The sequence below is a fragment of the Globicephala melas genome, chromosome 6 (genome assembly GCF_963455315.2).
Source record: "Globicephala melas chromosome 6, mGloMel1.2, whole genome shotgun sequence".
Classification (NCBI taxonomy): domain Eukaryota; kingdom Metazoa; phylum Chordata; class Mammalia; order Artiodactyla; family Delphinidae; genus Globicephala; species Globicephala melas.
Genome location: NC_083319.1, coordinates 37,017,061 through 37,042,567, shown reverse-complemented (window position 1 = coordinate 37,042,567; position 25,507 = coordinate 37,017,061). Strand labels below are relative to the sequence as shown.

At 51.2% G+C, this 25,507-nt stretch overlaps 4 protein-coding genes across 15 annotated transcripts in view; 1 reads left to right on the top strand and 3 right to left on the bottom strand.

Annotated features, from left to right (window-relative positions):
* The window catches only part of NPR2 (natriuretic peptide receptor 2), a 49,303-nt gene extending 39,123 nt beyond the window's left edge, over positions 1–10,180 (top strand). For 3 of the 10 annotated variants that reach the window (XM_060300774.1, XM_060300772.1, XM_060300767.1), the window contains 19 exons: positions 482–595; positions 899–1,046; positions 1,278–1,372; positions 1,600–1,732; positions 1,960–2,044; positions 2,285–2,405; positions 2,568–2,642; positions 2,852–2,929; positions 3,164–3,268; positions 3,371–3,442; positions 5,437–5,596; positions 5,776–5,931; positions 6,009–6,177; positions 6,337–6,483; positions 6,983–7,106; positions 7,323–7,391; positions 8,985–9,159; positions 9,231–9,329; positions 9,597–9,813. In XM_060300774.1, coding sequence (XP_060156757.1) covers positions 482–595; positions 899–1,046; positions 1,278–1,372; positions 1,600–1,732; positions 1,960–2,044; positions 2,285–2,405; positions 2,568–2,642; positions 2,852–2,929; positions 3,164–3,268; positions 3,371–3,442; positions 5,437–5,596; positions 5,776–5,931; positions 6,009–6,177; positions 6,337–6,483; positions 6,983–7,106; positions 7,323–7,391; positions 8,985–9,159; positions 9,231–9,329; positions 9,597–9,781 — 2,310 coding nt within the window. In that variant the 3' untranslated portion in view covers positions 9,782–9,813. The other 7 variants (XM_030884219.2, XM_060300768.1, XM_060300771.2 and 4 more) reach the window with 7 other exon arrangements.
* Positions 9,789–12,514, bottom strand: SPAG8 (sperm associated antigen 8). Its single transcript, XM_030884227.2, is given in 8 exon segments — positions 9,789–10,415; positions 10,418–10,571; positions 10,670–10,732; positions 10,855–10,969; positions 11,054–11,099; positions 11,276–11,450; positions 11,553–12,300; positions 12,403–12,514. Coding segments are annotated over 8 exon segments (1,380 nt in total). The 5' UTR covers positions 12,441–12,514; the 3' UTR covers positions 9,789–10,374.
* Positions 12,515–13,204: 690 nt separating this feature from the next.
* HINT2 (histidine triad nucleotide binding protein 2) lies at positions 13,205–15,408 on the bottom strand. 3 transcript variants are annotated; one of them, XM_070045631.1, is made up of 6 exons: positions 15,253–15,384; positions 14,961–15,032; positions 13,889–14,029; positions 13,687–13,791; positions 13,510–13,582; positions 13,205–13,415 (listed from the first exon to the last, which is right to left on the bottom strand). In XM_070045631.1, the coding sequence occupies exons 1-6, from the start codon at positions 15,337–15,339 to the stop codon at positions 13,324–13,326; spliced, it is 570 nt and encodes a 189-aa protein (XP_069901732.1). In that variant the 5' UTR covers positions 15,340–15,384; the 3' UTR covers positions 13,205–13,323. The 3 variants fall into 3 exon arrangements, with proteins under 3 accessions (XP_069901732.1, XP_030740083.1, XP_069901733.1); XM_070045632.1 differs by having other exon boundaries at positions 13,269–13,426; positions 15,253–15,391; XM_030884223.3 differs by lacking the exon at positions 14,961–15,032 and having other exon boundaries at positions 13,209–13,415; positions 15,253–15,408.
* Positions 15,409–18,680: 3,272 nt separating this feature from the next.
* On the bottom strand, positions 18,681–24,781 carry FAM221B (family with sequence similarity 221 member B). The gene is made up of 7 exons (XM_060299966.2): positions 24,682–24,781; positions 22,489–23,110; positions 22,167–22,310; positions 19,760–19,870; positions 19,388–19,585; positions 19,077–19,196; positions 18,681–18,718 (listed from the first exon to the last, which is right to left on the bottom strand). Exons 2-7 carry the CDS (start codon positions 23,108–23,110, stop codon positions 18,681–18,683), a joined length of 1,233 nt encoding a protein of 410 aa, XP_060155949.1. The 5' UTR covers positions 24,682–24,781.
* Between the last annotated feature and the right edge of the window lie 726 nt (positions 24,782–25,507).

Below are 25,507 nucleotides of genomic sequence, written 5' to 3'. Positions count from 1 at the left end.
AACATTTTACTGAGAACATTAGCAGTAATTAACACCAGGGAGAGGAGCTGTTGCTCAGTGTTGTCCTTGCCAGTAAACAGGTACCCAGAAAGGATGGGACAGAGGAGCTGTGAGTGTTATGGCAGCCCTGCTGGGAGGCCTGGGTGGTAGTAGGGGCTTCAGGACGATGAGGAGCCCAGTTTGGGGGATGGAGTTGACTTCATGTATTTCCCAGTCTCCACCTTCCCAGAACCATCCTATCTATCTATCTTTTATGGAGGTGTGCCACGTGCTGTCCCCAGAGTATTAAACACACACACACACACACACACACACACACACACACACACACACACACGAGTTTAGTATCCTCTCAGCCTTCAGAGTCACCCATGTACATTTTATATCATGTATATTTCAGCAAGTTTCCCTGTCCTGCTTCCTCTCTTCCCCTAATGCCCATCTTGAATCATTTCCACTCTCCCATGTGCTGTTCGTACAGATGGTATTGGTCATCACATACCGAGAACCCCCGAATCCTGAGTATCAGGAATTCCAGAATCGTCTTCTGATAAGAGCTCGGGAAGATTTTGGTGTGGAGCTGGCCCCTTCCCTCGTAAGTAGATCTCTCTTTCCCCGAGAATCAGGCCAGGCTTTGAGGAAAGCCTCTTCTCCCTAACTCAGAATCAAGCCTTGGCCATGGAGCCAGCCCTACTTTGGGGGCTGTCCACTTCCATTCAGGATTTTCTCTTCTGCTTTAGTGTTCAGTGAGGTAGGGATGGCACCTTAGGAATGAGAGGAGGGAAGAAAGCAAACCAGAGCGAGGAGAGGTAGAAGGAGACCCCAGAGATGGAAAAGGGGGCTGGGGAAGGGGCCTGGCAGGACCTTTGGAGAGCACTGCTGAAGTTACCACCCCCAGATGAACCTCATTGCTGGCTGCTTCTACGATGGGATCCTGCTATATGCTGAAGTCCTGAATGAGACGATACAGGAAGGAGGCACCCGGGAAGATGGACTTCGAATTGTCGAGAAGATGCAAGGAAGAAGATACCATGGTAATGGAGAGGGTCAGTTGGAGGCCAGAGTGCCGCTGTCACGCTCAGGAGTGGAGTGGGCAGAAGAAAACACAGACACCAGGAGCAGGAGGGAGAGTTAGTAGGGGTCAGAGAACATGGCAGAGGTGGACACATATTAAGAATGGGGGCAGGGACAGACTGTGAGGTGACTGGAGGGATTGGGAGGATAGGAGAGGGGCCTAGGGTAGATCTCAAAGTAAGGGGTACTCCTTTCTGTCTTAGGTGTAACTGGACTGGTTGTTATGGACAAGAACAATGACCGGGAGACTGATTTTGTCCTGTGGGCCATGGGAGACCTGGATTCTGGGGACTTTCAGGTGATGGGGGATGAGGCAGGGAGGAGAGTGGGGGGCCTGCAAACCCAGCTTTCAGGGGGTCAACGGGGGCAGAATCACAGGTTCTAGAGGCAGGGACTTATTTCCTCTGCTGGAGCTGCTTGGTGGGTGGGCGGTAGGATGGGGAGAAAAGCACCCAAGTAGCTGGGTTTGGGGGGAGGAGGCTGGTGGGAGCAGGCCTGTGGGCCCTGTTTTCTCCTTCCTCACAGCCTGCAGCCCACTACTCGGGAGCCGAAAAGCAGATTTGGTGGACAGGACGGCCCATCCCCTGGGTGAAGGGGGCCCCCCCCTTGGACAATCCCCCCTGTGCCTTTGACTTGGACGACCCATCCTGTGATAAAAGTGGGTGTGTGCAGGGACTGGGAGCAATCCTTCCTCCCTTGACTTTCCATTCTTTTACCTCCTCCTCACGGGCTCCCCCACCCTTAGTTCTATATCACCTGTTCTCCTATGCCCCCTGCCTGCTTCTTTACCTCTCGAGATCTGTCTGCTCCCTGCACCTAAGAGCATCCCCCCTCCCCGTTCACAGCACCACACACAGTCTTTCTCAGGGCCCCCTCTCCCTTCAGCCCCACTTTCCACTCTGGCAATCGTGGCGCTGGGCACAGGAATCACCTTCATCATGTTTGGCGTTTCCAGCTTCCTCATTTTCCGGTGAGTTCTGCGCTTTCCGCTGACCTACTCCCTCCCTCCCATTTCCACACAGCCTTCTGGCTGAGGCCAGGAGGCCCCTAGAACACGGGGGAGGGAATGCATCCCTCTCTCTCAGTCCTGTGTCTGGGGTGTGACAACCGCAGCTTCAGGAGCTGCCGGGAAGTCTCTGCAACCCCGCTGTTGGCTTCTGGGGTGGTAGGATTGGGCTTGCCAGTCAACTGAGGTGTGCAGTCCTTACAGAAAACTGATGCTGGAGAAAGAGCTGGCTAGCATGTTGTGGCGCATTCGCTGGGAGGAGCTGCAATTTGGCAATTCAGAGCGATACCATAAAGGTGCAGGCAGTCGCCTCACACTGTCGCTGGTGAGCCCTCGTCTCAGCTGTCCCTCTGCTTCCCTCTGAGTGCCTGTCCTTTCGTACCCTGGACCTTTCCCAGCACATCAGCCTGTAATGATAGCACCTGCACTACCACCACCATCTAATGTTCCTTTCATCCTTCCGCCTCCATGTTGCCCTTGGCCCCAGCGGGGATCCAGTTACGGCTCGCTCATGACAGCCCATGGGAAATACCAGATCTTTGCCAACACCGGTCACTTCAAGGTGAACAGTCGTCCACTTGTTCTGGTCCCCACCATTTCATTCTGTCTCATCCACATCTGTCACCTCTTCCCGTGACCCTCTGCTCCTCATAACCCTCCTCTCTGTCCAGCTGATCTCCTGGATGCTCCCACAGTTCTCCAGTCTTTCCCAGCACCCAGAGACCCTTTCTGATATTAATGTCCCTCTTCCCCTTTCACACCCACCATCAGGGAAATGTTGTTGCCATCAAACATGTGAATAAGAAGCGCATTGAGCTGACCCGGCAGGTTCTGTTTGAACTCAAACATGTAAGTCATGGTGTATGGGTTGAGGGCCAGGGGTAAATAAGAATGGGGAAGGGGAAGGGGAAGGGGAGGACTAGGGAACAGTAAAATTGGCTAGGAGGGCAATGGGTTTATTTATAAATTATTTCAAGTTGTAAGGACAATTAAGAGAAAGGTCCTCTCATGTAGTGGTAGATTTCTGTATCTAATTTTTAGCTCTTTCAATTCTCTTTTTCTTCCTTTTTTTTTTTTTCGTAGATGAGAGATGTTCAGTTCAACCATCTCACTCGCTTCATTGGCGCCTGCATAGACCCTCCCAACATTTGCATCGTCACCGAGTATTGTCCTCGTGGGAGTTTACAGGTGAGGGATATAGGTGGGGATTATAGGGGCAAAGTTACACTGACTGTGCAGGTAATAGTGGGGCTAGGAAAGTCACATAATCTATTCCATGTCACTTACCAGGATATTCTGGAAAATGATAGCATCAACTTGGATTGGATGTTTCGTTACTCACTCATTAATGACCTTGTTAAGGTGAGTCTTCCCCACTCCTCCTTGAGTTCATCCACTTTAAAATGCCTCCCTCTTTCTATCTTTGCTTATGATTTCTCTTCCTAGTCTAAAAATTCCATCTCTCCATTTCCCCTTATTCTTAAGGTTGGGTAATAATGGGCAAACAATGGATTTGGGGCTTTTAATTGGGGGGGAATGAGTTTTATCTGCCACAAAGAGTCCTGTACTTGTAGAGAACTTTTGTCTTCCTGCCCTAGCTCAAATCTCAGATCTCAAATCTCTCAAATCTCTCTCCATCATCTTTTCTTTTTCCTCCAAGAGTTTATATTAAAATCTCTTAGCAGGGAAAAATTAATGGAGTCTCCAAACATTTATCTTCTATTTTTTTTCCTCATCATTTACTCTCTAACCAATATTTCACGTATCTGCTCTTTTGTTCAGAAAAACTGAAATTCGAAATGAACATTTATTAGTAAAACTAAGAGAAGCCAAGGAAAATTATACTAAATGTTTGGTATCTTCTAATATACTAGGTTTCAGCTATTTTCAAGTGACCCAGAGGTCTATGGATTTGTGAAGGCATAAATTTGAATCTTGCACAGGTGGGACAGGTGTTTAGAAGCAAGTCCCCTAGCCAGTGAGCTAGCCTAGTGGATCACCTGTACCACACCTGGAGCTGGCTTCGGTTTCTCTGCATAGTTTTCAAGAGGTTATTTAAAAAATTTTGTGTGTGTGTGTTAAAGTTTGCCATCAAGTCAGAGATAAAATATTAGGTAAAGTTGATGTGGTGCTCAGCTGGAGGTGTGATGATAAATGTAAGAAAAACATGACTCTTGAGAGAACAGTGATTTGATGGAAAGGTGATTTAGAACAAAGCCAGAAGCCTAACATCTGTATTCACGAGTTTGGAGATTCCCAAAGGTTTGTTGATATCAAGATGAAACGAATAAAAAGGAAGAGTTCACAGAGACTAGAGTTTTGAGTTGTTTAAGCCCAGAGCTAAACATTTAAAGGAGGTTAGCATACAGGACACCGTATCCTTTTTCGGTTCCACCTGAACTGACTTCCCAGGGGAAGCATCACTCTGCCTTCTTAGGACCTGCCTTAGAGTCCCTCACAGGCAACCTTTCTCTCCTCTCTGGCCCCAGGGGGGCCAGAAGTTTCAGGCTTCTGCATTGGCTTGGTAGCTACCTCCTATCTGTGTCCATTTCCCAGGTTTTTCTAATTTACTATTTTCTCCACTTTCTCTCTGGCCCGACATCCCCTGTAGTAGATGGCTTTCCTCCTCTATCTCGACTTGCCTGCCTATACATGGTTGTATGTTAAAGTTTACAACTGGCTGGTCTTCCTTGGTGCATCCAGGTACTCTTGATACCTGGATCTCAAGCCATGTCTTCCTGAGTAGTGGCCAAGCATTTGAGGCCACCATGGGTGTTGTATTCTTGGAGTTCACCCTCAGAGTTCTGATCCCTTCATTACTCAGAAGACAGACCGCCCTTTCCAGGGTGATAACTGATAGCTCCCCTTGTCCTTCCTCTTAAGCATGTCTCCTATCCCCGGCGCTTGGGTGCCGATATACTGCTTAAGGTACCAGGAAGAGACGACTCTCCTATTTTGCCTGCTTCCTGGGGTGGAAACTGTACAAAGGATGCATTCCGAAATTAGCTTATTGTTTTTATGGTCCCGAGATCTTTTTTTTTTTTTTTTTTTTTTTTTGCGGTACGCGGGCCTCTCACTGTTGTGGCCTCTCCTGTTGCGGAGCACAGGAGGCTCCGGACGCGCAGGCTCAGCGGCCATGGCTCACGGGCCCAGCCGCTCCACGGCATGCGGGATCTCCCCGGACCGGGGCACGAACCCGTGTCCCCCGCATCGGCAGGCAGACTCCCAACCACTGTGCCACCAGGGAAGCCCATGGTCCCAAGATCTTTAGACAGCTAGCTAATGTCCATCTCACGGAGAGGGGGTATCCCAAGCCAGATATGATCCAATCCCATGACTTGATCTGTATCCTGCAGGGCATGGCCTTTCTCCATAACAGCATTATTGCATCCCATGGGAGTCTCAAGTCCTCCAACTGTGTGGTGGATAGTCGTTTTGTGCTCAAAATCACAGACTATGGCCTGGCCAGCTTCCGATCAACTGCTGAACCTGATGACAACCACGCCCTCTATGCCAGTGAGGCCTTCCCCCACAACCTGCTTTTACATTGCTCCCCCGGCCCTGATCATTTCCACCTACGGAGGGTGGGAGAGGGAGACGGAGTGACAGTAATACGGCGAGCATTATAGGAATGAGGCCAGGTGGGCTTGGGGATTTCCTTTTTGAGGACCTGGCCACCTGTCCCCTCTTTTCAGAGAAGCTGTGGACTGCCCCAGAACTGCTCAGTGGGAACCCCTTGCCAACCACAGGCATGCAGAAGGCCGATGTCTATAGCTTTGGGATCATCTTACAGGAGATAGCCCTTCGCAGTGGTCCTTTCTACTTGGAGGGCCTGGACCTCAGCCCCAAAGGTGAGAGTCAATCTACGACCCAGAGCCTCCTCTACTTGGGGGACCTGTTCTTCATCCAAACCCTTTATCACCCTCAGAGATTGTCCAGAAGGTCCGAAATGGTCAGCGGCCTTATTTCCGGCCGAGCATCGACCGGACCCAACTGAACGAAGAGCTGGTTTTGCTGATGGAGCGGTGTTGGGCCCAGGACGCAGCTGAGCGACCAGACTTTGGACAGATTAAGGGCTTCATTCGCCGCTTTAACAAGTGAGAGGGCACTATGGTGCAGGAGCTCCCCGGGGCTAGAAGCCTCATCAGTCTTAGTGGGTGAGGTGGGGTTGGTGGGGCCCAGAGGGTGGGTTGGGTAGAAAGCCCTGGGGGTCTTGAGCATTCTGGAGCAGGTACCCTATCCTGGCCTCCTTCCAGGGAGGGTGGCACCAGCATACTGGATAACCTCCTATTGCGCATGGAGCAGTATGCCAACAACCTGGAGAAGCTGGTGGAGGAACGCACACAGGCCTACCTGGAGGAGAAACGCAAGGCTGAGGCTCTGCTCTACCAAATTCTACCCCAGTGAGACTTCTGTCCCCCTTCCTGAATTTTCCTGTGGTATTCTTCTGTTGGTTTCTGCCTAATCAAGCTCCTGAGAAGTCACTTCCCAACCCTTAGAATGCTGCTTTGTTACATCTTGCTACCATGAGCCCATTCTGGCTCTAGACCGTGTGTTTTCATTCTGTCTCCAAATGAGTTGTGCTGCCTTCTTCCTGGCTTCCCATCCCTTCTTCTTAGGACGCTGCTCTACCAGACCTTTGCTCCAGCAAGTGTATGTAGAACAATCCCAACTTGAGACGTTTAGCCCACATCCCCAGGGATCCCCTTCCAACCCCACACCACCTGTACACCTTACCTTGCCCTGGACTGTAATGTCTTCCCAGCCACCTTCCTTCTCCTCCACCAGGCTCAGCTTTCATGTTAGAACTCATCTCTGCTCCAGCCATACACTCCTTTCCTCTCTCTCGCCCTCCCACCCTCTTTCTCTGAGTTTGGCTCAAACTGTACCTTTGCTTCCTAGTTCAGTGGCAGAGCAGTTAAAACGGGGAGAGACCGTACAGGCCGAGGCCTTTGACAGCGTTACCATCTACTTCAGTGACATCGTTGGCTTCACAGCTTTGTCAGCAGAGAGCACCCCCATGCAGGTGAGAGCCAGGTGAGGGGCAGAGGGTGGGGTAGAGACCTGCGGGAGCTTCACTGGGGCATAGAGATCCTTGATAATAGGGAAGATTAGCTTGGTCTGTAGTTTCCATATCTTGTTATGGCTTGTGTGTTAAGAATTCTTAGAAAGTTGGACAGTTAGTTGGACAGTCTTAGAAAGTTGGAAAGTCTTAAGGCCTCTACTTTCCCATCCCTGTTAGGTGGTGACACTTCTTAATGATCTGTATACCTGCTTTGATGCCATAATTGACAACTTTGACGTCTACAAGGTGAGAGCTGGGGCTGCCCTTACACTGACACTCTTTTAAAACCCAGTCTGCCCGAATCCCACATGCCTTACCTGCTCCAGAGTCAGTTTTCCTGCCTGGGTCTCCAGCATCCTAGTGCTAGAGTACCCTTTGTAGACAAATGAGGCTCTGGCACTGTAATTGTGCATTCCCGTCTAATCTCTTGTGAATCCTTAAGGCTTGCCTAATCGGAACCATCACAAGATCTAGCCCCTGTCTGCCACTTTTTGCCTGGGGGTATAGGCATAGCCTAGTCGTCTTTTCTCTTCTCTTCATCCACTCCAGACATGGAGGAATCATACAGGATGTGGGTATAGAATGATTTATTGGGGTGAGGGACAAGCTATGGAGTGGAAGCTTTTTGTTGAAGTCATTGAGTTGGCACAGGGTAGGCTTTATTGTGCTTGGGAGTAAAAATGATCGGGCTTTGTGACCAACCGTGTGGCCTTAGGCAAGTAACAGAAGCTCCCTGAGCCTCAGATATTTTATCTGTATGATGGGAATAATAAATTTATTGTGGAAAATGCCTAATATTGTACAGATAATATTTATTACCCACTCCTGTCCCTTCCCTTTGGACTTACTCTGCCATCTCTGTTATTACTGTAACAAAGAACTCCCATAAACCCTTTACTTGCATTCACCAATTGTTTATATTTTCCCCCATTTGCTTTATTTAAAAAAAATCTATGTCTCCATATATTATTTTCTGAACCTTTTGCAAGTAAGTTTCAGACACAGTGCCCCCTTTTTAAAAGAAATAAATTTATTTATTTTATTTTTAGCTGCGTTGGGTCTTTGTTGCACGCGGGCTTTCTCTAGTTGTGGGGAGCGGGGGCTGCTCTTTGTTGTGGTGCACGTTGCAGTGGCTTCTCTTGCTGCGGAGCACAGGCTCTAGGCACGCGGGCTTCAGTAGTTGTGGCTCGCGGGCTCTAGAGCACAGGCTCAGTAGTTGTGGCGCACGGGTTTAGTTGCTTCCCGGCATGTGGGATCTTCCCGCACCAGGGCTCGAACCCATGTCCCCTGCATTGGTAGGCAGATTCTTAACCACTAGGCCACCAGGGAAGCCCCACAGTGCCCCTTTATCCCTAAACAGGTCAGTGTGTAGTTCCTAAAAACAAGGAACTTGTACACAGCTGTACACAGCTTCAGTACAATTAACGAAGCCAAGTGCCTGCTTTCTTACCTTTGACACTTCAGGCTGTCTGAGGCTCATTTCACGGGGCCTCGCTGACCTCCCCACCAGCTTCTGTGCTCTTCAGGGCAGCCCTGTTGTCTTGCTTCCCATTTCCTGACAGCAGAGCCTATTTGACCATGTCCTGTTGCAGACAGGGTGTCCATTCAGCAGACATTTGTAGAGTATTCGCCAGGTGCTGGGATGGGCAGGAGGATTTACCGATTCCCTTGACTCCCCTTCTCCCAGATTCTCAGGACCATGGCACTTACTTTCTAGTCAATATTCTGGCCCCCAGGCTGTCAGGATGACTCATAGTGGTACCCAGCTTGTCTCCTTCTGCCCTTCCCCATCCCCACTGATACAGATAGAGGTGACCTTTTCATCCCCCTCTCAATCAGGTAGAGACGATTGGAGATGCCTACATGGTGGTATCTGGTCTCCCAGGCAGAAATGGTCAGCGCCATGCCCCGGAAATTGCTCGTATGGCCCTGGCATTACTGGATGCGGTTTCTTCCTTCCGCATCCGCCACCGACCCCATGACCAGCTGAGGCTACGCATAGGGGTCCACACGGGTAAGGCTGACTCTCACTCCTGTCCTCATATCGACTTTTCCCAGGCTCTCCCAACCTATTTCTTCTCACAGGGCCCGTCTGTGCTGGGGTGGTTGGCCTGAAGATGCCCCGCTACTGTCTTTTTGGAGACACAGTGAACACTGCTTCCCGAATGGAGTCTAATGGTCAAGGTGAGACATTAGCCCTCAACCCCAGCATCAGCCTCAACCTGTGTTGGCCTTTTCTTCTTTTCAGAGTTCCTCCAAATCTCATTCTGAGAGACCACAGTTCCTGATTGCCCCATCCTTGGACATATTTTGGTTCTAGTGCATGTGCCCTGGGAAGACTGAGACCCTCCTGAGGGATGGTGGTTGGGTAAAGCTCTCTCCGATCCTGCCAGTTCTTCGGTTGCCTTTTCTTTGATTCTTCTTTCCATCATTTCCCCTATCCCACCCCAGCCCTTAAGATTCATGTCTCCTCTACCACCAAGGATGCCCTGGATGAGCTAGGATGCTTCCAGCTAGAGCTTCGAGGGGATGTGGAGATGAAGGTGATGGCAGGCCATGGGGAGGGAGTCATGGAATGGGAGGATGAACACAATCACGGGGTTTGTGGGGGGAAGGGAGGGAGATATGAGGAATAACATAGAAGAATCTGAATTATCTCTACTTCTCCGCTTCCAGGGAAAAGGCAAGATGCGAACTTACTGGCTCCTAGGAGAGCAGAAAGGACCTGCTGGGCTCCTGTAAACCCCACTTCTTCCCAAGTCAGACAATCCCCTGCTGCTGGTACCCGGGTGGGCAGTGGCCATCATCTCTCCACATAGCAGAAGTGGACATTGTCACATGAGATGGAAACCAACATGCACAAAACCCCCAACTTATATGGAAGTTGCTGTCCTTTGCAGCCCAGCCTTGTACATATACCTGTTCCTCTCTGGCCTGGTTCCTTTCCTCCCTACCTTCTGTAAATATCTGTATCTAAACCAGAATATTTTGGCCAAATATAAAACAAACAAAACCAGTCATGGTGACATAATCTGTGTTAGGGGCAACTCCAAGGAAAGGTTATGGGGTATGGACACGGTAACTCACAGAATCACTGAATGAGCAGTCTCAGGATGAGAGAGAACCCTTTTTATGTAAAGAGCCCCTTCACCAAGTACACTTCCTCCCCATCTCTTCAGTACAGACAGAAGGAGATTCCATATTCCACATCTACTTCCCTCCTCGACCCTTAGACAGGAGTAGTTCTACCCCTCCCTCCACCACCCGCCCTCCTCCCTGACAGCCAAGGGAAGATATTTTTCCCAATTGGTGGGAATAATTCTCGGGTTCATAGGGCAAGGGCTGCCCTAGAGACAAAGGCACTGGTGTTGAGAAGCTGCAGTTCTTCCGGAATGGCGTGTCCAGAGTCCTGATGTTACTGACACCCTGGAGGAGTGCCAGAATGAGGACAGAGCCCTCTCTCCTCCAAGCCGGGACAGAACAGCCTCTTCCCCCACTCCCAACACCTGGTCACCCTCACACACCGGTAGCTGTGGTGCCCTCTGTAGCCAGAAGGTTTCAGGCTGTTCCTTAGGGTAGTCGTGAGGCTGTGAGGGAGAGATACTGAATAACTCTTGGCCTGAAGCTCCCTCTCTCAACCTCTGGGCCTGCTGCTTTCCCACAGCCTGTCGGGGCCCAGCTGTACAAGTGGGGTGGGATGGGTTCTTACCTTTGTTGGGGCAGGAGGCCCTGATTGCACCAGCTCCTTTCCATAGTCGCGGTGTGTCACAGACTCGACCTCAGAGTCCTTCCTTGTGGGTTCCTGCTCTGCCTGCACCTCTTTACTACATTGGCCTGGGGGGCATCAAGGCCATTCTCCCCTGATTTTTGTCCTCCCCCTCCCCTTTCCCCTGCACCCAGCCTCTCACCAGATCTGGTGGTGCAAGAACATCTCCAGCATGGCTTCACGTTTCCCTGCGGGAGGTCAGGGAATGGACAGAGTGGGGGAGTCTGGTTAAGAAACAGGCCCAGAAGAAAAAAAATTGGGGAAAAGGAAGAAAAACTGAGCTTTGCGTTTTACACTCATCAGACATTCCTCTCTCTTTCTTCTCTGCTAGACTCACTCTGGCTCATTCTCTCATGTTTCATACCTCGAATTGGCTGAGAGTGGTTTCCTGGGGGCTGGTATGAATCTTTCTGGGTGGTGCTGGAGCACATGGGTGACTGTGGCTCCAGGGTCAGCAGTCCCCGGTGTCCATGTCGGAAAAAGAAACTCTCAGAGCCATCCTGCATGCTTGGGACTTGATCCAGGTGGTTGGTGGCTCTCTGTGGGCCCCAAGTTGAGTGACCATGATATCCTTTCTGGTACCCACCCTCATCGACTGGGGGCAGCCTTCAAGAAAAGGGAGCAGGTAAAAACCTTAATACCTCCTCCTCCCAGTTGTAGAGAAGGCACTGGCCCCGTGGCAGTGTTTCATTGAGAACCTTACTTGTCCCTTCAACCTCAGGGGGCTTCCAGAGCCCTCGGGCACCAGGTTCTGAGACTTTCAAAAATTTCCAGGGTTGTTTCTGAGGCTCCCAGTGGCTGTGGTGACTCCAGGAGGCATAATTAGGGAGCAGATCTGCCCTGGGTTTTATGAAGCCTGAAGGAGCAGAGGAGCTGAAACCAGGGCCCTGGCCAGAGCCTGGCCTATGCCTAGAATCAGCGGCAGGACCAGGACCCGTGCCTCGACCAGAGCCGTTGCCAGGACCTTGACCAGAGCCACTGCCAGGACCAGAAATGGAGCCAGGACCAGGGCCAGAGCTGAAGCCAAGACCAGGGCTAGAGCTAAGGTCATTTGCAGTATAGGGATTCGAAGCAATATGGGAAACAGAGACAGGCTCAAAGCCAAGTCTCCCGTGGCCTATCTTGTGGGTAAATCTGGGTCCAGTGTAGCGCTCCCCAAGAAGACTTTCAGAGGAGGGCTCCATGAGAAGGCTCCGTTCAGAGCAGGGCGCTGGGGTCTTTGTAGATAATGCAGCTGCTTTGATAGTGGAGGCGGCTGCAGTGGCTGCAGCAGCTGCTGAAGCTTCTGCGGTTGCAGCTTCCAGGGCTGACCTATGACGGCCATCCCAAGAAGGAAAGGGATCCGAAATAGACCCTAGTCCTTCGCAGCTGGGCTGTACATCTAAACATCTGAAAAAAAGTGAAAGCGGCAAAGTTGTCAGAAGCGCAGCAAAGCGAGTCTATTAACCTTCCTTGTCCCCTTAAGCCTGCAGCCAGAGCTGTGCCTCTCACCGTGACTGTGATCCCTCGGTAGACTCAGCGGTCTCCATCTTCAGACGCCAGCTACTGGGTTGCCATAGAGACGGCAAATCATTCCAGGAGACTGCGCGGAACCAGAGCTGGGCTGACGGCGAGGGTGGGGGTGGAGGCAAGGTCTCTGCGGGGCGGAAGTCTTGCACCTGGCGTAGTTTGGGAAGTCTGCATTCCGTCTGGCCTCCCTTCCGCCTCAGCCTGGCTTTTACGGTTCCGCTGGCCTAAGGCCTCGCCCTCCATACCTAAGCAGGACTTACTGAGGCTTTCTAAGGTGGTTCTTTGCGTTGAACAGGCACAGAGCTGTTATATCAGATGAAAGCCTACTTGGTATGTTTATGGAGGGGCAACAGTAGTTCATTCTCAAAAGTGGGGGCATCTTTTCAAAAATTTTAAGGATGGAAAGACATCAGACAACAGCTTAAAAGCAAAATGGTGAGACATGGGAATTAGTCAAAGGGTAGCGACTTTTTTGGTGTGATTACTTCTCTTTCAATAAAAGGCCTTCACGTTGACAATCCTCCTTCCAGCCCCCCTTACAACATGGCTTGGCATCTGAATTGAGCAAGTCTTGGGATTCAGTCCCTTCCTACTCATTCAGGCTTATTCCTACTGCTACTTTTGTAGAGGCCTGACCCAGGTGGACCATGAGTCCTGAGCTCACAGATATATAGGCAAATGCTCCTTTAGCTACAGGATGGGCCTCCTTAGTGTCTCAGACCATAGTCAAGGGGGATCATAGTCTTGAATCAGTTTTCTTTCCTATTTGTGGTATAAATCTTTATATATTTAAGACAGGGATCCAGAATTGAGGGAGAGCAAGTTTATTAGCATTACAGGGTGCCGTTTTTCCCCACCCCCATCCAAGCATCCAAGTCTGAGGTCCTTGGTCATTTGGTAGGTTCAACCTGGAGGCCACTGGAGCTGTCGGCCCCCAAGTACGTGAATGTGCAGGTGATACACAGATTGTGCACCCAGCTTCCCATCGTTGATCACTGAAATGGAGCTTGGGTCAAAGAATGAAGATCATACCGAGGGGTAGGTATGAGAATTCATAGGTGAGAGGCTCAAGGGCCAAACGTCACTCACCAAGTCGGTATCCATCTCCCAGCCCCTCAGCCTTTGCTGTCTTCTTGGCCACAAGGAGAAGGTGTCCTAGAAGCTACAGGGAAAGGGGAAGGAGACATGTGGCTTCATTTACCGGGAGCAAAATTTCTAGCTGAGTACAGGGCTCCCCCAGCCAAACCCTGGCCCTTTTCTTCCCACCTGCTGGTCTTCTTCTTCAGCCTGGCTAATGCGAGGAATGGGCTTCTTAGGAATGACCAGAAAGTGCACAGGAGCCTGAGGGGCCACATCACGGAACACAAGACACTGGGAGCAATGACAGGCCAGAGGCCACCATGTTATTTCAACAGGCTGGATGGTATTTATGAAATTCCTAAGGGGATGAGTCCTAATGGCACCCCACCTGCTGGTCCTCATACAGAATGTCAGCTGGGAGGCTTCGATCCAGGATCCGGGAGAAGATGGTTGGGGCTGCCCCCCCAGGAGCTGCCTGCTGGGCCTTGGCCACTTCGTTCCCATCAGTCACAGCTGCAGCTCCTCGGACCTGAAGGTGGGTCAGACACACCCAAGGGAGGAAGCTGGCAATACCTGTCTCATGTACTTAGTTGGGGCTGGCAGAGGCTGGCCATTAACTTCACCCTTCTAAGAACCTATTAGTGGTTCCCACTCAAAGGGAAAGTTCCTCACTTTCAGAGCATCAGCAGCAGAGAGTAGGGCCAGATAGTGCTGGGCCTGGTTAGATAACAGGCAGATTTCACTGCAGGATTCAGCAGTGCAATTGATTCCTGCTCCTAAAGGGTTGAGGAAATCTAGCACTGTTCAGGGGAAAGGATCCAGAATGAGAACCTGGAGGCTTAGGTCCAAGTTCCTATTTTACTATTGAATTACCTTAGATAAATCCCTTCTCTCGGCTTCAAATATAAGGGGGGTGGTTTGCATCATCTCTTAAAGCTACTTGGAGCTCTTTCCGTTTACTCTCACCTTGTTAATGTTTCCATTTACTTCCATTACTTGTTTTCTGATCTTTAAGCCGTGTTAACTATCTTATCCAGGTTTTAATACAATTGCCCTGTTTGACACAAAGGTGTCTGGGTGTCACATCTGATCTCTTACTGTGAATTTTCACTCCAGTCCCCTGAATCGGTGGAGGGAGGAGTTCAGTTGAGTGAACACAACCCCAGCCCCTGGGGATTGAGGGTAGGGAAGGCCCAGTTTCCCAGGGACTGAGAGAAGGCTGAAGTCAGAGATGTCACATTGTGGGGAAAAGGGACGGTATGAATCTGACCCCTTGAGTCGCTCTGGCAAACAGGAAGAAGAAGGGGAGTTAGCATTAGTGCTCAGTAGAAAGCCAGGAGTCTGACGGGGCAGAAGACTGGCTCCCAGGAAAAAAAGCTCACGTCCCGCAGGGGGCACTGAGGAGCTGCCCAGAGTAGGCGTTCGGTCGGCTGGGAGATGGCAGCAGACGCTGCACTGACCCTGTGTCGACCTCGGTGCCCGGGCCTGTGCAGGGCGTCGTTCATCGCCGGTTCGTTTCTCTCGCGGCGAGGCTTTAAGAGATGCTGCTGTGACCACCAGTCCGACCTCACCGCACAGCCCTGGAGCCTGCACTTCGGGAGGGGCAAGCTTCCCGGCCGGGCGCTCGGGCTCCGGCCCCGCGAGGCCGCAGGGCTGCACAGGCCGGGCGTAGCCGGGGAGGAACGCGCCCCCCGGCCCTGGAGGGCGTCAGAGCCCGCGGGACCCCTTCCTCGCCCCACGGCCACCTCTCACCTGTGCCCCCCGCGGCCCCGCTACCGCTACCGCCACCGCCCGGCGCGCAACGCAGAGCCTGGCGGCCAGCAGCGTGGCTACCGCCATCTTCCCCTCGGCCGCGGGAACCTCCCACCCCGGCCAGCGCTCGGGCTCTGTGGCCAGCCGAGGTGGGGAGGCGGGGAGCCGGCGAGCGGCGGCCATTGGCTCCGCCCGCGGCCGGGAGCGAACCCCATCATCCCATTGGGTCACGCTCCTGGGCCCGGCACGCCACTGGCTCCGCCGCCACGGTAGAGGCGGGATCTTTTCATCCCATTGGCTTCTTGTGCCAACTAGAGGGCGAATTTTCTACTCCTTTGGCTTCGTCTTCTAGTCAGACTGAAAGTTCCTTTACGATTGGATCCCCTCGCTAGTTGCGCTGTGAGATAGTTTCTCATCCATTGGAAGGATTGAGAGACCTGGAGGTGGGATTTTCCTCCAATTGGCTCACAAGACAAGACCGGCCCAGCTTAGGTTGCGGCTCGGGGGGGCGGGGGGGTAGTGGGGCTTTTATCGTATTGGCTCCTTCTATTCGGGTTGGGCCTCTACTGGTGGGCTGGGAGGAAGGGGGCGGTGCTCCGTCACCTGCCGCGCAGAGGCTCAGAGGCCGTGGACCCTTTCATTGCCTTGGCCGGGAGGAGGGCGGGGTTCGGAGAGGGGCGGTTCCGCGCTTATTGGCCCCAGGAACCACCACTACCCCTGGAATTCCAGGCAGATAGGAGTCCCGGAAGAAAGAGGCGGGTGGAGGTCGCCGGGCGGTTGGCCTGAAGGTGAACGGGCACGAGTTTTGTTTTTTTTTTTTAACTGGTGGGATAGATACCCAGCATTTTCCCCAAAAGGACAGTTTCAGCCCCTTGACCATTTCAAAGATGTTAACTTACTCATCTGAGGGCAGTTCCTCCTTAGTTTATGTGCTTGTTAAAATATTCCAAGACTAAAGATTCTGCAGTTTGTTTTCGGGGCGGTTTTTGCATTTTTCTTTTCCTTTTTTTTTTTTTTTTAACGGGCGGGGCCAGGAGTGTCCTGTCTTTGCTGCACGACTAATAAGCAAAGGAATACGTATCCAATGTTATTTCCTAATCAGAAAAAGTATGGGATACGGTTAGCTCCGTGCCTTGCATTTTCAGTGAGCCGGGCGAGTTTGAAGGACAGGGGAAATGTATTACGGCTAGGTTAGAAGTATATTTCGTTCTGCTGGAATATATATTTTTTGACATCAGAAACATGGGGTCACAAAATGCTAATGTACTCACACCAGGAAAGTTTTAGTCTGAGGTTTAACACAGGAGAAAAGTCACCACCGTATCGTTAGTTTTGTTTTTTTTTTAGCACATGGCCTGACATATATAGGTGCCCAATAATTATTTGTGGAATGAATAACATTTGGTGTTTTTTTCACTTCCTTTTCCATAATATATAATACATATGTATTACATATTATATTCTTATTCTTCCATTTACAGTCAGTTTCCCATATTATTACACAGTCTATGTAAATATACTTTGTAATGGCTGCATAATACTTTCTTGAATGAGTTTATCACAGTAACCATTCCTTTATTGTTGACTATTAGCTGAGTTGGTTTTAGTGAGTGGTCATCATGGTGCTAATTGCCTAATAACCAGTAATGGGGAATTCTACTTCTGGAGATAGTAATGATTTCTTTTGAATAGCCATATTATTGTTAGAGAGTCCTTTCTCCTCCAAAGGACAGACATTTGACCCTGTTATTTCCCCCAGGAGTTCTAGCAGTCAAAGTTGCATACCTTTCCTTGGAATAATAGAGGGCCTCCCTAAACGTGAGGAGATGTACACTGGCCTTTTCAGTGCCCTGGAGGCTGCCGTTGTCCATGTGCCTCTGGGACAGCAGCAGCCCCTAGAGCTGCTCTGGAGAAAGGCAAGAGATAAAAGGTGCTGGGAAGAGGAAACCAGCCAGGAGCGGTAGGTGAGTACAGAACACTTTGAAACTGGTTATTTCTTCGGATTCTCATAGAGGCAGGTAGCACAGAGGTTATCCTATTTTATAGATCCAGAAACAGAGGCCGCGAGAGGGAACGTGACTTGTCTAAGATCACAGAGCTCATTAGTGTCAGAAACTCCTATTCCCCATAAGAATCAGCAATGGGCTTCCTAGTCACTCCCCAACACTCACTGACTCTGGCCCCTAGCCCACAGTCTTCTCCACTCCAGGCTCTTGTGATCACTTGCAGCTGCTCTCACCTGAGAGCTGCAGCGCTCTGCGTGTTCTGGCCACTGTCTCCTGTACTTTGATCCCTACCACTACATCTGCTACTGGACCTCATGAGACTTCTGTTCCTTTGACTGTTCCCTTTTTTAATCTGTCAATTGCTTCCTGGCTTCACTTTCCTATTTGTTTGGTCAGCTCCCTCCACATCCTCAAGCCTTCTTTTGCATTATTTTCCTGATCACCCTCCCTGATACCCTTCCCGTCACCACCCATTAATCTAAATATTTTGCTTCTCTGCTTCTCTAACTATGTTCCTGCTTCCAGCTATACCTGAATCCCTAATTGCCCACCGATCAGGTTTTTCTCCAGTTTCCCTCATTAGCCTTCCCAAACCTTCACCTTTCTTCCTGTCTCCTACCTCCCACTCTTATCCCTGTCCTCCCCCACCAGCAGCTGACCGTGTCTCCTACTTCACAGGGCAACTTCCACCAGATCCTACTCCCTGCACCTCAGTGAAGGCCCCATCCTTCCTTCCATCCTTTCTTCCGTCCTCCTTCCTCCTCCTGGTCTCAAGAAGTGGTGTTTCTCCTATCCAGAGCGAATCCCTTCACTTCCGCCTTGACCCCATCCTCTCCTTCCATCTTTGGGATGTAGCTTCACCAGGCATCTCTCTTTCTCTTCTGTACCCTTCAAGGTCTTTTTCTCTACTGGCCCCTCCCTTTTTCCTAAATACAAAATGCTTTCTTGACCCCACATCCCCCTGTAGATATTGTCTGACTTCTTCCCTGCTCTTTTCGTCTAAGTTTCTTAAAGAAATTCCTTCACACTCACTGCTGTTTGGTCCACTGCACCACTGAAGCTGCACCCTCTGAAGTCACCAAAGACCTTCTGATCGCAAAATCCGATGGACACTCTTCAGTCTTTGTCTTACTGGAGCCCCTACCTGTGTCTAACATCACTGCTCCTTCTTGAAATCCCCTCCCTCCTTGGCTTCCTTGAAGCGACTCTCTCCTCCTGATGCCAGAGCTAGCAGTTTGAACGTGGGTGCAGTGGAGGCACATGGCTGGATCCAGCCTCTCTCCTGCCTGGTGCTCTCTCTCACCCCCTGTAGGTGCCAACCCCAAGGTCCTAGGGTGTCTACCCCGGGCCGGGCTCTATCTGCCTCATACAGAGCCAGCCAGATTCCAGTGGCTTTCCCTTTATTGCTGATCTGGGCCAGGCTCACAGAGGCCTGCACCAGGTGTTGACAGTGTCTGTCCCTGGAGGAGGGAAGCAGAGGTGAAAGGGTCAGGTACAGGGGTCAGATATGGGGCCAGGCTGGACACTGCATGGGCTAGGGAGCCCAGGGGGACTAGGGTGGGAGCTGGGACGGCCAGAGGGCCCCTTCTTCTGGAGGGCCTCGAAGTCAGAGTTGTTGATGATGGCTTCTCGGAGGGTAGGCATCTCTGCTAAAGGCACATAATCTGCTCCTGGGGGTGGAAACCAGGGCGGGTATGGGATGCAGGAGGGAGGGGTGATATAGTCCTGGATGGGATGGTGGAGGGCAGGAGTGCCTTCCTGCCTGGCCTTCTGATTACAGACCCTGGAGTGGACCCCTACCCCAGGTTGCCCCCTCACCGTGAGGCCTCCCTCCTCGCTGCCGGGTCTCCTCAGTCTCAAAGAAAGTCTTATGTTCTTCCCAGCACCAGTCACAGGCCGCACAGAGGAAATTAGGCTCAAAGCAGTTGCACCAACAGCCTGGGGCAAGGGGGCAGCCAAGAAAAGTATAGGGTACTGGGGCTTCCCCAGGGGCTGACTGCATTCTCATCTCTTCCTCACCAACCGCAAGCCCAAGTCTCTCCTCCCAGCTCCCCATCTGCATCCCCAAACTATTTGCAACCTATCCCAACCCATGCCCACCCCTGCACTCCCCTTGCTTTGGAAGGTACCTTTGACCCTGCAGGAATGGGACCTGGTAGCTGCGTGGTCCTCATGGCTGTGTTTGCAGCGACATTGGGCTCTCCAAGCCCTGGGGCTAAAGGTGGCCCACCTCTTGACCCAGAGCTCACCCACCTCCTCTGGGCGTGATGGGATAAAGCAGAACATGAGGCAGCGGCACTGGCCCACATTGCAGGGCACGGATATGTCTGTGACGAGCGGGATGGATGGTAGGGTTAGACCAGCACCTGACAGGGCCTGGCTTTCCCATGTCAACCCCCTCCCCCAAACCAACACACAGACACACAGACACACACACACACACACACACACTTGCTCTCATACATCCCAACACGTGACAGAGGACAGTTATCACTCCACACCTGAGATGATCTGGTGCTCTCTCAACAAGTGTCCACAAAAGCACTTGGACTCATCCTCAATCCGGAAACAGTCCCATAGATGATGGGGGCAGCGCCAGCCAATATAGAGACCTGGGTGTGGAGGGATTGAGTAATAAGGAAAAGTAAGAAGAAAAAATAGCCTAAGCTCCCCCCAAGGTGTTCTCACCTCTCCCCTCGTGTGTATCTATCTCTACCCATGAGTCCTCATCCCTACCCCTTTAGACTTTTTTCTTCAAGGTTTGCTCATCGCCCCACAAGTGTCTTCAGATCCCTCCCCACCCTAGGATCCATTCCATCTGTGTCAGCCCGTCAGAGGGAACTGAAGACGGTCTTCAATGCCGAGCAGGAAGATTATATGTGAAATTTTGTTTGACGATGAACGTGTATCTCGCTGAGTTCTCTCTGACTGTGGATTCTCATCTCCTCCCCTCCCAACATTAGAGTCCACCTTTGTTCTGTTTCCTTGAAGTGTCTAAGGTGAGGGAAAGGGAAGATGATGGGCCAGGTGCAGAGTAGATGGTAGAGACTGGCTCCTAAGGAGTGTAGTATCGAAGGGACCTGAAGAGGAGGAGGAGGTTGGGCAGCCCTGGTGCCAGGAGGTAGGAGGAGGGCTTCTGTCACTTCTCCAGGTTAGCACCTTCATACTTCCCTTCTGCGTTCCTGGTATTACTGAACTAATACCCTCTGTGAACTTGAGAAGGGCTGCCTATGGCTCTCCAAGGGTCAGGAGAAAGGGGGAGGCCAGAAGTCATGAGTGGTGAAAAGCAAAAATATAAGCTTATGAGGCTGAGAAAGGAGGCATGGAAAGGAAGGTGAGGCCAAGACATATCCCTGAGAGCAGTCACCAGCAAGAGGCCACCACCCTTGAGATCTGAAACTGTCTGGCTTCACGGTCAGTCTCACCACAAGGCAAGGGTGGTGCTGAGTAAATGTGGGAGGAGAACCAGAGCATTTCCCACTCAGAGTTTCTCATCCTCTGTGGAGCTGAGAGTACCCCAACTTCGAGCCAGGAATCCTGAGTTCCCAAGGAGTGGGGCCTTTAGCTCTAGGACTCTTATTCTCATTTAAAGTTTCCAGTGAACTGTCACCTCCACCAGAAAGTTGTCCCTGACCTCCCCTGTCTGTCTAGGGGCCCTTCCTCTTGCCTTCTGTGGCTCTCATTCTACTCCTATCACAGTACAATGCATTATAATGGACTGTTCACTTGTATTCTCGTTAGACCGTGAGTTCCTCCAAGGAAGGGTCAGTCTTTTCATCGATGTCCTAACACAGGACCTGGCACAGAATAGGTGCTCAGAGAATATAGATGCTTGACTGAATAAGTGAGTGAGCAAATTCCTTTAGGAGGGGAAGAGAGACTCCATATTCCAGGCAAAGCCCTGAAATTCCATAAGGAGAATGAGAGTTAGTGTCCTCTGGTCTTTGACTCTGGCCAGGACAACAATCCACAATTCTGTGCCTGTCAAACTAGATTTTCTTGTCTTTCCCCTGGTCTCTTAGGATCTTAAGCCTGTCCAGATGTGGCTTTTGGTTTTGATGCTTCTGACTTGATACTGCCAGCCTGTGGTATTAGTGCCCCATTACAACAGGGAAGCTTGGTTGAAAGGGCAGATTTTAGGCTGAGTCACAATGCGGGTGGGCAGGGACCAGGATTCCACTAGAGGAATTCTGATCTCTGTTCAACAGTGCAGGATCGGGTGAGGTGCAGAGGTGAACAAGTGTTAGTGCCCATAGATCAAGGCCTAGCCTGAGGGCCTGGGAGAGTCAAATTCAAGCACTGGTGTGGGAGTCATTGCCCACCTTTCAGATGAAGAAGACTGCAGTTTGAACCAGGGGAATGGCAATTATACCTCAGACACTACTTGAGGGGCTGCAGTGATGACAGCCTTTTTTTTTTTTTTTAAACTTTTGGCCACACCATGCAGCATGCGGGATCTTAGTTCCCTGACCAGGGATTGAACCCGTGCCCCCTGCAGTGGAAGTGTGGAGTCTTAACCACTGGACCACCAGGGAATTCCCCATGACAGCCTTTTAGTGGAGTTCCACCAAGGGGACTAAGGCCTTTTGCCATATCAGAGCAACAAGTCACCTGGAAACTGTCCAGGGTCCTGAGCCATCTCTGCCTTAGGATCTGTTTGGTGCAGGGTATCTGAGCCTTCGTTCAACCACCTGTTCCTGCCTGGTTTTATATGAATATCCCCACTTTTTGTCTGCATCCACCCTCATCTACCTTGGCCTACCTGCCTGCTCTCCTCCCAGATTCCAGGCAGGTGGCATTGCCATTTCCACAAGGGCTATTCATTGAACGGGCAGGTTCCTAGATCCTGTTGGATGGAAGGATGTCCATGGGCCTGTCACCAGCCCCTGAAAGGCTGCCTGGGCTCACCTGTTTGGATGGCATTCAGGGCTGCCTCCTTCTCCCACTGGAAAAGATAATTCCCCTGAGCACCAAACTTCCCTTTGTGCATTGCCTTTGTCACTTCCACCAGGTCTGCCTGCTCAGCAGGGACCACTGGGTAGACGGTGTAACCTGGGGAGGAAGGGGCTGAGTAATTAAGGGGAAGTGAGGAGGCCCTAAAACTAAGAGAAGGGGCCAGGTCAGAGAGTAACTCAATCTCCTCCTCCTGGGGCAGGTCAAAGACAGTGATGAGAAAGGGGGAAAGGGCAGGAGCAATTACGGCTGGCTTCTTTCTTCCCCTTCTTCTTGCCCAGCTGGTGTTCAGGCTGAGCTGCGTGCGTGGTGCTGTCAGTGGCATCCACCCTTTTCTCTCCCTCTCCTTCCTCTTCCCCATCTTTTGCAGATGTGTCCAGGTGGACCTGGGCTGGAAAGCCCGAAAGGGAGTGCTTTGGAACGCTCTCAGATTCAGAGGTCTGGATAGACCTCCTTGTCCATGAGCCCTCACTGGAGGGAGACTCAGAGAAGGCTTCCTTCAGATAATCAGAGGAAGACACAGAGACACAGCTTAATGATGAGGTCTGAAAAGTAAGGTGTTTCTCTGGGACCTTGGAGATGTGAGTCTCCAACTGGGTCTCAGGGGTAGGGGTCTCCAAAGGGACCTTAGAGGCAGAGGGTTCTAAAGGAATCTCGGAGATGGAAGGCTCCAAAGGGGTTTCAGCGGTGTGGGTCTCTAAAGAGATCTGGGAAATGGATGGCACCATATGAGATTCAGAGGCAAGGGGCTCTAAAGGGGTTTCAGAGAGGGCAGGCTCTAAGGGGATTTCAGGGATAGGGGGCTTCTGTGAGTCCTCAGCAGAGGGGTCCTTTGAAGAAAGGCTCTCTTCCGCATCCATGGTGGTATGAGGCTCTTCTGTGACCTTGTCTGCTTCCATCTAGTGGTAGAATAGAGTACACGTTTCATTAGGTTGGGATTGGAGGGTCTGCAAGTCAGGATTCACAGGGGGCTATGGAATTAGGATAAAGTTTTCAGTGTACCTGAGATATAAGGGGGAAGCCAGATGAGCTCTGGGCCAGGGTATGGTGCTAGGAGCTTCACCCATGTGCCTAGACCCCATACCGCATACTGAAAGGCTGAAGCAGTCAGAATCCCATCAGTAGATGGTAGCAGAGGAGGGGTCCTAACATAGCATCTTGGCTGGTCCAAGAGCAGGGTTCTGGGCATAACTTAGGACCATGGAGATCAGGCTGTGGAGTTCTAGAGGCTGGGAAGACCAAGCCAAAGTGGGGGTTTGCTCCCAAGAGTGCAGGAGGATGCCATGACCACAGTCTAGTTTTGTCTAGGGACCCCTCCCCCACCCCTTGGTGATGTCATTCATGTTCAAGGCTTCAGCTACTTCCAGCTGTATGCTGATGACACCTGATGACTCCTAAATCCATATTTCCAGCTCAGACCTTTTTAAACCCCTGTACTTCACAGTCATACCCAACTGTCTGCTGGACATTGCTAAATGGATGTCCCACAGGGCATCAAAACTGAACTCTGAGAATTATCCTAGAATTCTCCTTTCCCCTCAGCCTACATCTTAAAATGGGCACCAAGGACTATATTTCCTATCTTCTAAATATCCCCCAAATCCATTCTCTCCTCTCCTTTCTCTCCAATTTTGTTCAAGTTCTCATCATTTTCTACCTGGATTATGTAATAACTTTGCCCCTCTGCTGCCTTCCCCAGCATATTAATCCACTTTCCCATTCTTTCATTGATTTAGGTAACTCCTACAAAGAGCCTAATCTTAACACTTTTACTCAGGTACTGGACTCAGTTGAAAGAATCTGGGAAGAAGACAGGTTAACCAAAATGACAATACCAACGAGTTGGTGTTGTGCTGGGTTAAGCCCAGGATGCTGTGGGGAGTGGAGTGTGCCTAATTTATCTTGGAAGGATGTCCAAAAGGGGTCAGTCCACCTTAATGACCCAGGCGAGACTTTTCTAAAATGCAAACCCAACAACGGCATTCCCTTGCTTAAAAATTAACACTCAGTGACTCAGCCTAAGTACTAGGTCCAAATTTCTTGGCCCTGACATTCAAGGCCTGTCATCATTTGCAACACTGCCTAAGGATTTCCAGCCTTACCTTCCCCTGGTCTCTACCTTTGTCCATGCTCCAGAAATACTATATTTATCGTTTCTTAAACTCATCAGGGCCTTTCCAAAGGGGAAGTGTGTGTCAGAAAGCAGAGGGTGAGTAGGATGATGGGGAGGAAGATGGCCAGACATTCAGCAAGTGGATAAAGGGGACTGAGGGTGAAGAACCAGAGGATGGGAGGAGAGGAAAGGGAAAAGAGGAGGAGGGAACTGAGTGGAGAAACATAGGGGAGGGAGAGGATAAGGATGAAAAGTAGAGAATGGGAAGGGGTTGGACTGAGGTGGGAAGGGACAGGAAGGTGTTAGGAGGGAATGGAACGAGGATTTGGAAGAGGGGCCTTTTGAGAGACTACATACCTCTGGGCTTTGTCTCAGCTGTTACAAGTCCTTAGGTCAGGATCTTGTGTTAAGCGGGGAAGGGAAGTATTGGCCCCGAGGGAGAGAAGGCGCTTGTGGTTGTGGACGAGCCCTGGCTGCAGGCGCTGTGTGCTGAGAGGCCTTGCCTGCAAGTCACAACTTGAGGAGGGGACTTGGACACCTGCAGAAAATCGCAAAGGAGCTCTGGCCAGTTCTGAAGAAGGGTGGGAGGGGGAGGGACGAGAGGATCCAGGGCCGATGAGGAAGGGCCTTGACTGAAGCCTCTGGAACCCTGGCCGGGAGTGGAGGATCCGTCACCAGGGCAACCGGAACGCCTAGTAGTCTCCGTGGCAACAGCAGTCTGGTCACCTCCTCGGTGAGTGAGGTCTCCTAAGGGGTCTGCATTTGACACGGAGGGGACAAACCTAGAGGGTCACCTTTTTTTTTTTTTTTTTTTTTTTTTTTGCGGTACGCGGGCCTCTCACTGTTGTGGCCTCTCCCGTTGCGGAGTACAGGCTCCGGACGCGCAGGCTCAGCAGCCATGGCTCACGGGCCTAGCCGCTCCGCGGCATGTGGGATCTTCCCAGACCGGGGCACGAACCCGCGTCCCCTGCATCGGCAGGCGGACTCTCAAACACTGCGCCACCAGGGAAGCCCGGGTCACTTCTTTCAATGGGGTTTTGCCGGATCTCTGTGAGCGGTTTTGCGGGATCTTTGTAAGACTCTGTGAGGGTCTCTGGGTAGGGTCTGCAGGTATCTGAGGGGACGGCCGTGGGTGTCTGGGTTTATGAAGGTCTCTGTAGGGTTCCTATGAGATGTCTGTGGG